Source organism: Nematostella vectensis, chromosome 3 (assembly GCF_932526225.1).
Source record: "Nematostella vectensis chromosome 3, jaNemVect1.1, whole genome shotgun sequence".
Taxonomy (NCBI): domain Eukaryota; kingdom Metazoa; phylum Cnidaria; class Anthozoa; order Actiniaria; family Edwardsiidae; genus Nematostella; species Nematostella vectensis.
In genome coordinates this window covers 9,202,470-9,219,696 of record NC_064036.1, presented here as the reverse complement: position 1 = coordinate 9,219,696, position 17,227 = coordinate 9,202,470, and the positions used below count along the sequence as shown (strand labels likewise).

Here is a 17,227-nt window from a genome sequence, read left to right as displayed (position 1 = left end):
GCGCAAAAGTCTACCATTACTTTTCCGTAGGCCTCAGGACCAAACCCAAAACTGTCAAACCACTCACAACGGTCTGGTGTGAAGAAGGCTGCTAGCCAGTGGGTGCCAGGTCTGCCACTAGGGTCAGTGTTCATGATGTATGCTGAGTAGCCATACCCATTCTCAGGGATAGTGGTTGGTAGAAGGTCCGAGGGGTACACCCCTTCGAACACAGGTTCTATATGACGGTCACGGAGGGCTATAGTCTCCAGCTCCTCTGTGGACATTGCGTCCTGTTGGAGGTCAGCATTCATGTCTTTTTTTTTTTTTTTTTCTTATCCTTCACCCTTGGATGGTGTACATTACACGACGGGCGGCGTCTATCTCCATGACGTTGTTGAACTCTCCGTACAGCACTACTGTAAGCACCTCGGTGGGAGCTGTACTGAAGGTTAGGTCCAGTGACACCGTGCCTTTATACTGTGGCTGAAAGTACCCGGATGAGGCGTTTCCTGCCGCTGTAAGATCGTAGACAATCAACCCATATCCCCCAAAGAACTCATCACGGTTGATGTTCAGGCCTTTTGTACGCCCCGTTTTGCCATTTATGCCTTCGTGCATCATGTAGTACAAGTCTATAGCATCCCCAGCAATGTTTTTGATGCTTGTGAAGGGGGTCTCAACACCATTCACCCGTAACTCAATGTTAGTAACGTTCGTCAAGAAGAAATTGAAGGGATTCTTATCGTAGTCCCCAGCGTAGGCAGCGTTGGTGATAAGACCAAATACCATTCGCTTTGGGATGAGTCCGTTCCACAGGTCATTGAACCTTTTGGTGAGTTTTCCGCTCTCAACCTGCTCTGTTTTAACCACAGCTGTGGTTACAGGGTATTTGGCTAATTTGTGCTGGACCAGTGCAGTGCCATGAGTTAGTGCTATAGTATCTGTTGGGGTAACGTGATACAATCGGAGGGTTGAACCTGGTGTTATGACAAACTTCCCACTTCCCATGAGGGCAAAGGCTGGCGTTGACATCTCCAACCTGATCTTCATTGGGACACCACTCAACAAGTATCGCCCACACTTGAAAAGATCAACATCTAGGTTGATGATTAGACCAACCTCCGCACTCAGGGCTGTGTAAGAGTTGCGTTTGATCAGGCCTTTGTTTGTTGCCCCAGCACCCGTTACAGCGGTGACGTCCATTTTGCCGGCTGTGTCTTTATGCCAAAGACTAAGGCCTAAGAAGGAGTCTTGTCCCTCCCTGGTGTAGTTGAGTAGGTTACTGATGTAGGCTTTAAACGGATACGAGTCCGTTTGTAGAGTGATTGGCATATTGTTCAACTCTACCTTGACTTGTTTGAACAAGGAATGGCCAACATTGTTCACAAAAGTGGCAGCCTCATCGGCCGTGAGGTTCTGGTTATTGGTCTTAGTGATCTTGACTTTCAGTTTTATGTGTGTTTTTTGAAGGTCAATGTAGGTGGTAGTAGGGTGAATGTACCACTCAATGTGGTTGGAGCTCTCATCGCTGGGCGTGTAGGGTATAAACTTCCCATCTTTCAAAGCGACATCCGTGGCTGGCATAGTGAACAATCCCATACCGGGGTTGGCCACTTGCTGTGACCCCTCGAGAACATGCGCAGTACTCATGGTGTAAAGGGAGCTCTTCTTCGTGGCAAGGGTGGGTGTGAACTGGGGATATGACGTCACTTGTAGACAGTTTTATCTTTTTTTCTCTCTAGTCGAAGATATCCATAGGTCTTCTCCCACCCCTTTGACGTCTGTGAGAGGGTGTGACTTTACGGCGCCGATGGCTTCTCCGAGGTACCCCTGTGGAGGGGGTGCCGAGAGGTACAGTCTTTGGCATAATTTTCACTCTATGAGCAATTTGTCTCCCCGTATTGGGGGAGGTTGTCCCGAATGTTGTATGGCCAATTGGGATACTCCCCGAGGCGTCGAAGGGTAAGTCTGTGTTGAGTGACCCAAGGCCACCCCCAGTTTGTACCACCACAGGGTAACCGCGGAACGCTTCACCATGGGCGCTCCCCCACCCCAATTGGCCAAGGGGAGCACCTTGGAACGCTTGGCTACCCATCCCCCGTTGCTCCATATCAATGAAAGGGGGTGGGTTTCTAATGTCATACCCTCTTATTACACCAGCGTCGGCTATTGCATGGGAGCCGCGCCCTTGTTGTCCACCAAAGAGAGGACCAAGGATAGGGGCTAAGAGAGTTCCAGCTAGCCCTGCCAAGAGGGGGAAGACCATAACTGTGCCTTGCGCCTAAAATGAAGTGTTACCTCGAAGCCCCCCGACAAGAATGGTATCGTTCTGCCTGTGTCATCTGTTATATAGAGGTGGATGTCGTTGATGAGTTCTAAGCGTAGGGGGAAGTAGAATGGTCTGTCGAAGTCCCGCTCCACACCTAGGTCACCAGGTTTTCCCCTGTCAACCATTACGCGTAATACATTCCGGGTACTGCTCCCTAGGATGTAGTTGCTGGCGGTGATATTCGAGTACAAATACATGTTTTGGAAAGTTTTGACATCAAAAACAGGGTGGGAACTGGATGGATACTCGCGGACGTTTGTACTCCCTTTGGGGAGGGAGTAATCGAGCACAGTCCATTGAGGTAGCAGATGTGAAGTAGCAGACGTCTCGGGTAGGCTTGGGGGCTCTCTCGCGGTGATGGGGTAGTCAGGGGGAAGGACACCCTTTACCGCTAATGGGTGAGTAATGTCTCCTACACTGATTGGTGGTAATAACGTTGCGTAGAATGGTCCCTGGTCGGATAGAGAGGCGTCACTGTAGCCAAGCCTTGCAGCGAGCCGTTTCCGTATCAACACACGATTACCCCACCCCACTTTGAACACAACTTTCTCGTTGTACTCATCGGGTACCATTTCTAAGTCTAGGTAATCCTGTTGTAGCACTTGCCTCGTGGTTTGCCGGGATGTGTTAAACCCATCGATTACGACCCGTAGGTTCATTGTCAATTGCGACCAATTGCCCATCTTTGACTGCAGAAGGGTCAACTTATGCCATTGGAGGTAAGGCACAGCTGATGGTGAGTACGAGTGCCTGCACATAATCCAAAGGTCGTGCTCCTCGTCGGAGAAGGTGTCGTAGTGGGGGCTGTAGTTGACGGATAAAACTCCTACCTCCCACCTCCCACCGCGCAGGTCAAGCGTCCTGGGAAACCTCACAACAAAATCGCCAATTTCACCACCCAACTCCCGGTCAGCGCTGGATACGTGAAGTATGAGCTCCCTGTTTGTCATCGTTCAAGCGAACGGAATAGGTTTAAAATGCAATGTCCCCACCACGGCACCAGACTGGAATGAGATGGGCCGCCCTTTGTCGTCAGTTATATAGAAGCGGACCCTATCCACAAGTTGGGTACGTGCTGGGAAGTAATAGGGTACGGTGAAATCACGCTCCACGGCACCATGGCCACTTCCCCCGGGTGCTATCACACGTAAGAGGTTGCTGCTATCACTCCCTATGACGAGGTTCCCCTCGGTCATGTTGGAGTACACATACATGTTTTGAAAGGGTTGTAGCTCCTCGATGATAATGTCAGACTCCTTAGAGGAGAATGGCCGTGTAGCTGGGGGGTTGTTGGAGCCCCCGGAGCCCGGAAACAAGCTCAACTCATCATAGCTAAAGGGCACCCAATTCAATAGGGTCCTGTGTGCTTCGGTTGGACCAAACTGGTAATTGGGTGGAATGACTCCATCGCTTGTATTTAATTGCTCGAGCCACTCCCCAGAGACCCATTGTCTGAACCCTAGTGCCATTGCAGTCCGTAGCCGTAGTAGAAGTTGGCACCCCTTTGCTATTGCTATGCTGATCTGTCTCGTTGGTGTGTCTACAGTCATAACCACATCCCACACACTACCTTGACCAAGTTGCTTTCTCACCCACACCCTACCCTCGTTGAATATGTCTATAGCTCTCTTGAGGCTGAAGGCGACTTCATGCCACTTTGGGACTTTGAAATCATCCAGCTTAATATGCGTCCATTTAGTCGTTATTTTATCTTGAGGGATAAGGGCCTGTGGATCGTCCTTGTCAGCCCAACTGGCATACCAATCGGGGTCCGGGACTTTATGATAGATCCAAACGTCAGTATCCTCGGGTGAAAACTTTAGCCATGTCCTAGGGTAGATGAGGTGTACTAGCCCTACTTGCCACTTTCCATCACGTAAGTCGAACGTCTTTGGCGTCCGTATGGTAAAATCGCTGATGGTGTTACCAGGGAAAGCATCTTCGATAGCGTTACTGGGTAACGTGACGTAGAATGGCTCTTGGTCCGTCATGGTGCGTGAGCGTAACTGAGAGAGAACGTGCGTCTCACGCAATTTTATGCATTTGCTCAGCAGACACCCAACTGTTGTACTTAGCAGGCCACCCGCGCCATTTCACAAAGTATTCTTTACCCCTCCCCTTCCCACGTGACTTGACTACTCTTTCGATGCGGTACAGCTCCTCCTCCTCGTCGATGTGGACAGGTTGCAGTTCAGGCTCGTAAAACCGCCCCTCTAACCACGACCCATCGTACTCACGAAGACGGTACGCATAGTCTTTCTGTTTTGGGTCATCGTACCGCTGGCCCACCGTGAACACCTCCTCTGTCCAGTTTGGGGTGTACCCTTTGGCGAAGATGTGTTTGACTTTACTGATTCGCACTTTATCCCCAACATGGAATTTTGGTAATGGTCTCTTTTTCGCTTTTTTGGGCTTCACACCCGTCTTTTTACCTCCATACAAGACACCCCATACCTCCTGAGCATCATCGTACGTAACTACATCCGCTGGGGCACGACAAATACTACGGTGGTAGGAGTGGTTGTAGTTGTCGACCAGCTTGGGTAACAACTCAATATACCGTCGGGTCTCCTTAAGAGTAAACCAACGCCACATCCAAGTCTTAAGGGTGCGGTTAAACCGTTCCACCACAGAGGCCTTCAGCTCACTGCGCGTGGAGAAGTAATGGATCCCCTTCGATTTAAGGAACGCTTGAAATGTTCGGTTCTTGAACTCAGTCCCGTCATCTGTCTGAAGCTTTTCAGGTTGACGTCCACCCTTGAAAATTCCCTCGAACGCCTTAACGATCTGAGGACCTGTCTTGTCTTTCAAAGGGACCGCCCACCCATATTTGCTCAATATGTCAATCCCGGTAAGTATGTATTTGTATCCATCATTCACCGAACTATACGCTTGCATGTCACACAAATCCGCTTGCCATTGCTCATCCATCCCATTCACGATCACCCGTTGGCGTGAGTACCGCCGCCTATAGGGCTTATGGACCGTGTAAGTGGGTTGGGTCCGAAGCCATGCCTCCACTTGGGCACGACTCACCCCCTTGGAGCGTACCGCTCGGAGTAATTTGTTCACTCCCCCCAAGGCCGCTGGATGCTCCGGATTGTAATAGATTTGTTGGAGAAGATGGTAGGTAGCTTTCTTGGTCATCCTCTTCTCCCTCCCCTCCATCTTCCTTACTACTGACGTACCCACCCTCCCCCTCTTCTTTCCCCTCCCCTTCTTCTTCTTCTTCGTACCATACCCTTTTTCCACTTTCGTTTTTGTCGGGGGCTTTGCCATCGAGTTGCGAGTCCCGAATGGTGATGTTACCCCCACAACATGCGAAGAGACAACGCATGCGTTCTAACGCTGTACGGCAATCGAAACGGGGGTGGAGGGGGTCCGTACCAAAGCAACCCATACCGCAAGTGATACCCTAACCACACCCACCCCCTTATTTATGCTGAGAACAAGACGCTGACCACCACAGGTGAGGAACCCTCTTTTTTATTATCATTACCATAGTTATTTGATAGGTTTACAGTGAGTAATACCCATAAGGGTAGGTGAGCATCCCCCTACGCACCCGTTTGTTATACACCATTTTAAAAGTTTTATGCGCTGGCATAGTGTGCAAGGTCCTACCTATCGTATTACGGACAATAGTGTAAGGGAGAACCACATGACGTTCTTCGTCCCCCTCACCAGTCAAGAGCTCTATCATAGTCTTCTGGTTAACAATACCAGCCGTACGGACATTCAAGTGCAGTCCTTTCACCTTACATACAGATTTCCCACTGTAAGTGGTATACGCATAACTCTTTGGACCAGTCGAGGAGTAACAGTCGATGAAATCCCCCTCGTCTAACTCACTAGTCAAATCCCCTAGGTAGTCACCAAGGGGTGGCTCCCACTCCCCAGGGCGGTGTAGGAAGATGACACTATCCGTATCATGATACAGGCATCGAGGGCCTAGGCGTCTCATTACCCCAAACAATGCCAGCCGTGCAAACGCTGTGGTGAAGGCCGCTATGATAACATTAGTATGTGGCTTCAACTCTTGAAATCTCTCACCCAGTTTATAGTGAACTTGGATAAGGTCATCACTCACAATGAACACATCGTTCACCTCAATGCTATCGTTCGTCAGTAAATCAAAATACTCAATAGGCTCGCTAATGTATTTGGTCCGCCTTGGGTTTGGCTGCTCCCCAAACTTCCCCCACATACAATTTAACCCCATCTTTGCCACACTGCGGAGGCCTGGGTTCTTTGCGATCTTCTCTTTGTCCAATCGAACACCTTGGTGTTGCTCGTACTCGTCAATGTAACGCTGCTTATCCGAGTCAGTGTCACACCACGCTGGCCACCCCGAAGCCTCCTGCTTGAATTTCAAAAAGGTATCGATATACCCCTTGAACAAGCGCTCCCACTTCTCCCAATGCCATATCTCGTAAACACGGAGTACAGTGTACCCCTCCTCGATAGCCTTGAAGACCTCGGGGTGACACCACGTGCCTGTGAACGCCCGCTCCTCATCCGAATGGTTGCAGCTCCCTTGCTCCTCCATCTCAGCACAACTGCGACACAGTGGAAACATCAGCTTCTGATTAACCCTGACAGGGAGGACTGGGAAGAAGAGGTCACGGGGAGGTAGGACACGAATCTTCATGAGCCCCTTGTATGCGTGGAGGTCTTCATTAAAGTTCTCGGTGACAACCGCGTCGGGGTGACCAACGGGGTACTCGCACGTGGCGTTTACCCAAGGGTACAAGGATGTAAAGTCGTAATAATGTATCCGTTCGCCCTCACAGACCTTTGCTTCGTAATGCAATTGAATGGCATTTGTCCTGCCACCAAAAAAGGCATCACGGGGGTTGAGGGGGATCGAATGCTCCACCTCCCCCACAAGGGCTTGCAGTTGTACATCACTACTCAGCCTAGCGTCGAATTGACACTCCCATACCTCCTCGTAATTATACCCTAAAGCTCTTAGGCGTAACTCTGTAGCACGTGTGTGATCGCGGAGCTCCCTCATAGTAGTATGTGTCAAGGGGTTCACAGTATCAGGTAGGAAGCAAGTAGGACACCCATGGTAGAAACAACCTTGGTATTGGTACACAGTGTTAGTGCCAGCAGCATAACCATCCACCTTAATTCTACCAGCTAAGCGCACCTCGCCTCCATTTCCCGCATGTCGGATACACACACCGTCACGACGCTCCAGGTATTTCAGCCACTGTAGTGCCTTCAAAGACTGCACATCGTGCCCACGGTACCCACGTAAAGGGACTAGGCCAATTTTACCCTCCTCCAAGAACTTTGAGCGCAGAACCCGGCTAGATAGCGAGGCTATGGTGATAGCTATCTTGAATGGATGGAGACCAACCGTATCCATGATGAGTTTATCGAAGGCTACCACTGCCCTCTTCAGTACTTCAACATCTTGGTGACAATAGTTAGCAAGTTCCTCCCTCAAGTTGAACACAACCCCACGGGTGACTTGCTCCTGATGCCATTGAGCGACAGCGTTTGCGTCCTCCTCCTTCATACTCCGTAAGTCGTAATAACTCAAATCTGGCATAGGCCCTACATAATCTTGGTGCTCGGTAATATTAAAAAAGTGAGGAAATACACCTTTCTGAGTGATGTGGTCGAACCCAAAAGCTTTTGGGAGCTTACTCAGTGGCATTTGAAAAAAATTCAAGGTACACTTCATCTCAATGTTTAACGAGTCCACCCTCAAATGCATCACCTTGCCACCAGTGAAGATAACATTGGGCTTAATACCATTCTCAAAAAGGTACTCCAAGATAAAATAGGAGTCGTACCCCTTGAAATTGTGTGCCAGGCAGGTGTACCCAGCATTACTGCCACCGAATAACCAGTCGCAAAACGCACGGATACTGGTAAAACTATGCTTTCGGACCCCACACGTGGTGCACTCCAAACGATCCATGGGCCACTCCTTACACGTGTCGCACAGCTTTTGAGCGCCCACAAAATTAGGCTCGTGTTTATCACCCAATGGCATCGCCTCGACATCGAAAACGATAAGACGCATGCTATCATCACCGTCTTTGTCCTTTGGTAGAGCATTGGCACCAACAGTCACGTAACACAAATGGTCTGGGGGAACCACCTCTTTGCAGACAGTACACTTGTACTCCCCACATACATGTGACGTCCCCTCCTCCCGGGTGGCAAACATATCAATACGTTTACCACATGTCTCGCATTTATGGTACATCTGACAGTACGACCGAGGGGTAGCATCTTTCTTATTGGGTAACCCTCTAGACTTGACGAGTTTATGGTTCTCGAAGCACTTAGGGGTACGAAAGTACCTGTTACACTCTGAGCAATACTTCCAATCCCAACGGTGGTCTTGCTCCGGTGGTGGCACCAAAGGGGAACAATCCACCTCTCCGCAACCATAACACGAGTTCACACACTTGTGCCGTAGCTTGGAGTCGTAACCCTTCTTGCATATTGTGCAATAGTAGCAACACCCCAACAAACCGGGCATACTCTTAACGTAATCAAAATGACCCTTGGCATAGTATAAGTAAAGCCTATACTTGGGGTCAGGTAAGTCCCCAGAGTAGATCACAGTATTACCATGCTCTCGGGACACCACATTCAACTCGAACCCTTGACCCCTCAGATATTGTTGGAATTGCTGGACCTCAGGGATCCCACAAGGCCCTTCAGGTACACCAGCCTCGGCATGCAACACCTTGGCACGTTCCGTTTGCAAGGGGAGCGGGGGGCCACGCGTACGGCCCGGTGTGGGCTTATACAACTTGGTAGCATTAGGGTCCATGGTTAGGATAGCCATCCCAGTCACAATAGAGCGTGCAGCACATAACTCATCGCTGTTCTCAATACGAATAATACTTTTTTTCCCCTTCCTCCATGCATCCAAGTCGCACGTGTTCAATGTACAAGAGTTCTTCAATTTGTTTTTCCCAGCCCCTGATGGGAGATGAGTACGAATCACATGGAGCCTGAAGTCACCCTCAAACACAAACTGTTGGTTAGATTGCACAACCGTCTCTATGACACCCATGATCCGCTGAGGGGTAAGTTGGTGACGTCGCATAAATGGTAACGCAATTGGGTTCCTCAAAGAGGGAGCATCGATGGTAATACGTGCGTAGTCATGCCCTTGCACCCCACGTAACGTGTCGTCTAGCACCCTGTCTAGCACTCCCTCAACATCCTCCAAAGCCTCCTCTAGATTATCACGTAGGGGTAAATCGACCTTCAAATCGTAGTCGGTGCAATCGGTGCGCATTTTAGTAGACCGCTTGGTGGATGTTTGGCGCAACTCATACACTACATCATCCTTATCACTAACGTCTTCAGGGTCACGCCTCCGCTTCACTCCCCCGCTACCGCCGCCTTGTTGTACACCCAAAGGGGTGTCCACACCCATAAAAGGGTCCTCGAAAGACACACAGTCATTCTCTACTAAATTGTTATAGTAGTTTATGTAGTCAAACAACTCATCGAGAGAAGCAAACTGGGGTGTGTCAGTAAGCTCATCGTAGAAAAAATCAGGGGGGAGCTGTGCACCCTCTGCATCCTCCTCCTCATCCTCACTTGGGTCTGGTAATATTCCCAACAAGCGTCTAAGCCAATCGTCATTATCGTCATTGTTGTTCGCCATGGTTGAAACAGTCGAAGGGACTGAAACCCTGGTAATGCACAGCCTCTTTTATAGAACTATCCAACCAATAAAACACCTCTTTGAAAACTACCCAATAACAGGCCATGTCTTATAGGATATTATGACGTCACACACCACCTAGGCTGGCGATTGGCTCACCCGACAACCATAGTTCACCTAAACCAATCAAAAACCCCCCAACGACCTCACCACTATACTGTCTAGACAGTCCAAAAGGTATAAAAAAGGGACGCATAGCACTAAACTCTCAGTCGAACAGGCACCCTAAAAAACACACCATGGCTAACCAAAACTCTACACCCCTACCAGCTTGGGCTGACACCTCCAACACTCTTGGCAATGCGAAGGCACGACAAGTAATAGCCCAGATAGGAGCAAGATGGCAAAAGGGGGAGATAAGAGAGCCAGACGCAATAAACGCAATGTGTAATTACTTTGCAACAGAAAACCAAGCCCTCCGCTACAGAGTGATAATGCTAAATGAAATACTAGAAGAGAAGAACATGCAAATCGAGAACCAGTGTTACGAAATCGAAGAGCTGAAGTGGGAGCTGAATAAAATACGACGCGAGAAGAATGGTAACCTTGGAGAAGAACCCAAAGAAGAACAACAAGCCTGATAACCTCTTGACCCACTGTCTAGACATCCTAAGAGGCATTATAACCTAGAACCTATCAGAAACAAGTAACCTTAACCACTAACCAATCAGAGACTTAGCTAACGACGTCATTGGCGTCCCCTAAACACTTCTAAAGGGTATAAAAGGAGATGCACACCACAAAAACTCCTCATAGTCTAACCAGACCAAAAAAACACAAGATGACCAACCAACCTACTACTCAAGTCACCATCACCACTGAGATAGAAGATGAAGAGGAGGAGATCTCGGAGGGTAGCCACTATCTTACCTCGCGCTCGGCAAGAAACATGAATGCACTCAGCGAAGCGTTCCGCGACCACGTAGGAGCCGTAGGGGACTTTATGACCGGGAGATTGTGCAGAATAGCAGGACAAGTGGAAGAGGCTGAGAGGGAAAGCACTAGGTTGCGGGAACTATGCAACGACCACGAAGCGGAGATCTCAAGCCTCAATAGCAAGGTGTATGGTCTAGAAAGAGATGTGTTGGAAGAACAGTCCACCAGCATTGCAAAAGACCTAGAGATTGCCAACCTCAACTACCAAGTTAGTGTTCTAGAGGGACGTGAGGAGACCCTACGCATGGACTACGACCTCCTGCGCATGCAAGTGGACTATGGTGATCTTAAAGACACCTGCGAGAAAGGGACACAAGTGTCACACCCTGCCAGCGACGCCAAAGACTTAGAGATCGCCAACCTTAACCAGCAAGTCAGCGCTCTAGAGGAACGTGAGAAGACCCTGCGCACGGAATACAACCTCCTGCGCGTACGCTACACCGATCTTATGGGTCAAGCGTCACAGCCAAACGAGGACCCACGGGTAATACACCAAAAAGAGAGACGGGCGAAACTAATACTTCACCTTTTTTTAACCATACTCATAATAATTGGGGTAGGACTAATGATAATGCTGTTTATAACCGCCAAAGTCATCTAACACTGTTCCAAACCCCAACAGGACGCGGACCAACCCAACAGCAACTACGAGTTAGGATACAGCGCTGCGGTACGTACGTACCAACCAATGCTACTGGAGCTAGACGCTCAAGTGCACAAGTTCATGGGAAGCAACATGAGAGAGAAGTCCAAGAGAAACCAACTGCTGAAAAAGCTCAAACGTATCCGCAACAGGTACAAGGATAACACCCGCAAACGGCGAAATGTGGACCAACACCAAGAGACTGAGTGACTTTTTTTTTTACTACAAACACTTTTCTTTATTACCCTATAACCAGTAAATACATTTTTTCTTTTTTATACTAATCATAGTGGTAACAATAAAAAACACTAAAAAGTAAACGATGACTACAGTGTCTCTACATTTCCCCAATTGGGAACAGGTGGGCTACCCTCCCTATACGTTGGGCTGTGTCCCTGGTGGTTTCCCAAACCTCTGCCTCCTTCCCCTCTAGTATTCCTGGCAACTTCTCGTCACGGCACAACTTCACCATATCCCTTGGTACGACCCTATTGCTCACTAGATCCTCCATGTAGGTGAACCAAGGGCTCCATCGCATGGTGAACCCAAGCGCTTTCGTCATCCTGTCCAACCCTTCCCACATGTGACCAGTGTTCTCCCTGATGGCATCCCTAACCTCATAAAAGGTGTTCAACCAACTGTCCTTCGTACCTTGCTGGTGCTTGTAGTGCAACACCTCGCCCATCAAATCCCATACCACCTTCTTAACGTAATAGTCCACACTATATAGATTGTTGGCAGAGTCCACTACATCGTTGTAGACGGTACCGGAAGAGACATCACCCACACCACAATCACTGTCATCACTGTCTACCACTACCACCTTCTCCTCCACCTCGTAACTGTTGTTGCTATCGTCATTGTCTACAACCACTGCTTCTTTTGCTTCTTCATCACAGGTGCAATTACCTCCTCCTCCACTACCTCCTCTACCATGCCCTCGTCCTCCCCCTCGTCCTCCCCCTCCTCTACCACGCATGGGACCTTGCTTGGTGGTGGTGGTGGCGGCGGTTGTGGGACGTTTGCGTTTGCGCTTGCGCCCATGCGGGGGGTGAGGGTTTGCTTCCTGGCCCTTGCTGGCGCTTTCTTCTTCTTCATACTGGGAGGTGTCCATACTGCTGCAGGCTTCTTCCTCTCCGAATCTTTGGGTTCCTCCGCCCACACAAACTGCTTGCATTTTTGGTTGGGTGCCTGCACTGGACACTGAAAATAGACACGCCCTCTGGAGAACTGACCGGCGCTTACCACTGGCTTGCAGATGAGGTTGTGACCCTCGCACACAGGGAAGTCGAAGACTGTGTTCCCCTCAGGGATGTACTCTTTTATACTCTTGGCTTGCTCGATGGTAAAATAGTACCCACAACCAACTTGGTCGTTTTTATAGTCGATGTTGGCGCCACACCTCAACGCTGACCCTACTTGTTTAGCCTCGACACCGCAAAAGCACTTTACATTCATGGCTGAAAGGTTGCTGCTTAACCTGAAAAAACACCTAGAGCCTTATATCCTTTTCCCGCGCTGACGTCACCGTGTTGTCGCGCGCGCGGGAGCCAATCCCGACCCCGCGTGACGTCACACCCCTAACCAGATATCTCCATTCCCATTGGCTAACACCACCTGTGACGTCACACACCAGACCATATATCCACCAATCAGAATCGAGCTTGACCACCCCTCCCTAGCTGACCAAAACCTGACCAAATATACGTATGATACTACTGTAATTCATGCCGCGCAAAAGGGGCCTTATAAAAGGGCATTATTTATACACACGAGACGTTATATAGCGGCGTTTTATCTTTACACGCGAGGCAACATCTAGTGTTGATAATGATTTTAAGTAAACGATGTTTTTTTGAACACAGCGTTGCTTACGTATTGCGAGATTTATTATCAAAACACGTCAAGGTTTTGTCAATATTTCTAATTTGATATTAGCAGGTTTCACCCTCGCTAGACTGATGGACCGCCCCCGTACGCCAGTGTTTATAAAAACGTCAATCAGCTTAGACCTGATGACAAAAAACCTTCGCGAAAATATGATATTTTGTGGAATTCTGGCTTTTAAAATTACGGAACTGGCAACTATACATCTCGATAATGACAATCCGGCTCTATCCAAACTAAGCAAAGGGGATTTATGCTGATACTCCAAACGACTTTTTGTTTGATTTTATTAAAAAGAAAAGGAAAAATAACAAATTGCTAATTTCCTTTCTGTTGCCCAGGGCAAGATTTCTGTATATTCTAGAAACCCACCACTCTCTAACTCAGCTAATTGTTTTGAGAGCATAAACAATTCTCATAAGAACAGTAACCGCTAAAGAATATTTCATTATCTCTTTATTCTAAATAACTACCCATCTTACTGATTTCAAAAAAATATTGTTAGTTTACTTCAAACCAGTTTGGATCAAATATTCTCACATCCTCTCATTATTTTTTATTTAGTTGTTGTTGTTGTTGTTGTTGTTTTCGCCGCACACAAAATTCAATGGCAAGGCAAAGTCTATCGTGTCATATATACGCCAGGTTTGGTTTAATTGGAAGTCTTGAGAAAACCAGAGATGAAAAGCCGAAGGAAAAAGACACCTGCTTTCTGTTATTTTGAAAGCACCTGTCTTTTTTCGCCGTCAAGATCAGTACAGCAAAGATTGTCATGGTTTCAAGGCAATAGCAGTAATAGTGCGCGCGATACATGATTGAATTATCACGTTTTCTTTTATTATTTCGATTTATTCCCTGTCGAGAGCCAGCCAGGGGTGAACCCAGGGTACCGCACAATTTTGATACCCAAAAAAACTTTTTTTCTAAGTTTACACTTGCAAATGTTTAATAATACAATACTATTTGATGGTAAATTGACACAGAAATGTCAGACTTTAGAATTTGTTTCTGGAACTCAATGCCTTGCCATCCCCTGGCTGACAAGACCTTGGAAAAGCTCGGTTTTTCCATGGCTTGTATCGAAAACGAATGGTGGGGTTAGGACCTTAAAGATAGATTAAAAAGCACTTATGCCAAAATCGAGGAAACGGAAAGGGTTTTCGGAAAGGTAGAGACGATTATTGAACATGTTGTCTACTAGAAAAACAACCGTTAAATAAGAGTACCGAGTGTCGTTCCCTAATGATGGTAATCTTTGAAAACCTTGATAATGTCTGCCATATGACAAGGAGTGACACTAGAAACTAGCAAATTCCAATCGACATTTATCCCGAGAGAGCGGCAGAGTTAAGAATGCCTAGTCTTTTACCGGATACTACACCAGGAAGTTACCATTAAGAACGAATATATGATTATAATATTTAGTTTCTTATTATGGAATAAGCATGTTAGCTAAGCAAGGATCGCGTTTGTTAAATCTGCCTCTCAGCTCCTCGTCTAAGAGTTGGTTTTGTGTCTTTTATCCTGTGTCAACAAATTCTGGCTCTTTTCAAGATCAGGTTCTAGGTTGCTACGGAAAGTAGCGCCGTGTATTGGGTTATAAATACAACCGTAACAGCGTTTTGTTCGCATTTACCATATCTTTGCACCTATTGTCCTTTTTATCCTAAAAATCTTCCATAATCTAAAAGTTAACCCGACCAACTAAGGAAACATGGCAATCTTGGCGATATCTTTGAATTCAGTGTTTGTTTTGCAAAATAGTGCACAAGACGCAGGGATAATGTTAGAGCATCCACAATAACTTACACGGACGCGGACTGGAGAGTCTTCATGGTCGCCGTAGTTTGCGTGGAGGAAGCGTTTGATGAAGAACTTCTCGACTGGCTTTCTATCTTGCTTCCAACAACCCGCTTGTAATCCCGGGAACATACGACCCCCATTTAACTCTTCTTCCCTTACAACATTTTTGCGACGATTATATTTTCTTTTTATACTTTCAGAACGGCATTGTATATAGGTTAAAATCCAACTCCGTAGTTTCTTTTATTCTACGAGACCAGAGACCAGTGTTCAATTTTTTCATCTGAATGGGTCGCCAAGATTTCCTCTTTATGTACACAAAGAATATACTGCTGTTGAAAATTACCGTTCTCCTGTGTAATATCAGAGAACGCGCTATCCGTTTGTAGCTCTTAAAACGTGAGAACAACTTTTAAATGAGACCGTAGAGCACCACGGGAGCTAACATTATCCTCAGGAAAAGCGTTTGCCTTTACAGTGTCAAGGAAGCAATAAAGACCGCATTCCACCTCGTAGAACGACACTAAAAATTCCGTTGGCATAAATTTACGAGCAGTCATTTATTCAGACCGTTTTTGTCTCTAATTTGCATTAAGATGAATAAAAGTTACACAGGTGGTTTTAAGGGAACAAAAATTAACCATGTTATTTTTCTATCAGTTCTCAGTACGTGCGACTATTTTTTAAGAAAACAATTTATTATAATATCCGATAGAAATAAACTATCCCTAAAATCATTACCCATCACTTAGGATGACATCAAGCTCTCTACAAACACGTGACTTAATTGACTATTTTATTTACATGATTACATTGCCTTCTGGGTAACAAGAGCAAACAGCTATAAACGATATTCTGAGTCGTATTTTAAAATACAAAAAGCCCAAATTGTCGTGATCGTGAACTAGAAGAATAAATACAATACACCAAAAACTGGTATTCGACTCCGGGCATACAATGCATATAAAGACAGTAAAAAAGTTTTATTAAAGACGAAAATATTGCAGAGCCGAATACCAGTTTTTGGTGTACTGAGTCATATTTTAGTATCAAGAAAAAAAAGCCCCCCCCCCCCCCCCCCCCGCCGACATATATACGAACTCCACCCCCGCACACAATGCAATACGTTTCAGAGGACCAGATATCTGACTCGAATTTTTGCAAATGGCTAGTTGACTTGCCCGACTAGCACGTTTTGGCTAGCGCACGCGTCGTAATTTGACAGGGTCTTATGCCTGGTGCACACTAGTGAAATAACGACATAATGACAAAGGCGCGTGCAACCTTATGTCCATGTGTTTAAGTGTGAATGGTTCGACATTTTGACATAAGCCCAACATAACGACATGAACAAAACGACATAAGAGAAAAAACATGTTTTTAAGGAGTGCGCGCGCCTATGTTGTTATGTAGTTATGTCACTAATGTGCACTAGGCATTATGTCGTTATGTTCATGTCGTTATATGTTGGGCTTCTCCCAAAATGTCGAGCCATTCACACTTGAACATATAAACATAGGGTGCACGCCTCTATGTTGTTATGTCGCTATGTCACTAGTGTGCACCAGGCATAATATGGAAAATCGTGGTTTATCATCAGAATTTAACATAACAAACTCGTGTTCCTACTTCCCTTGGGATTGCTTGCTCGGGCCTTTTTTCTAGCGATGTATTTTCTTTTTAGATGATAGTCTTAATGCCTAGTGCACACTAGCAACATAACAACATAACGACATGGGCGCGCGCACTCTGTCTAGCCCGACATAACGACATGGACATAATGACATAAAAGTAAAAACATGTTTTTTCTCTTATGCCTAGTGCACACTAGCGACATATCGACATAACGACATGGGCGCGCGCACTCTTATCTTCGACATAACGACATGGACAAAACGACATAAGAGAAAAAACGTGTTTTTTTTCTTTTATG

General features: G+C 46.9%; 1 protein-coding gene across 2 annotated transcripts in view; it reads right to left on the bottom strand.

Moving 5' to 3' along the window:
* The window catches only part of LOC5513204, a 32,076-nt gene extending 16,223 nt beyond the window's left edge, over window positions 1-15,853 (bottom strand). Inside the window, exon 1 of one of the 2 annotated variants that reach the window (XM_001633438.3) lies at window positions 15,301-15,853. In XM_001633438.3, the coding sequence (XP_001633488.1) occupies window positions 15,301-15,434 (134 nt within the window). In that variant the 5' untranslated portion in view covers window positions 15,435-15,853. The remainder of the gene's footprint in view (window positions 1-15,300) is intronic. The other variant, XM_032382785.2, reaches the window with a different exon arrangement.
* Between the last annotated feature and the right edge of the window lie 1,374 nt (window positions 15,854-17,227).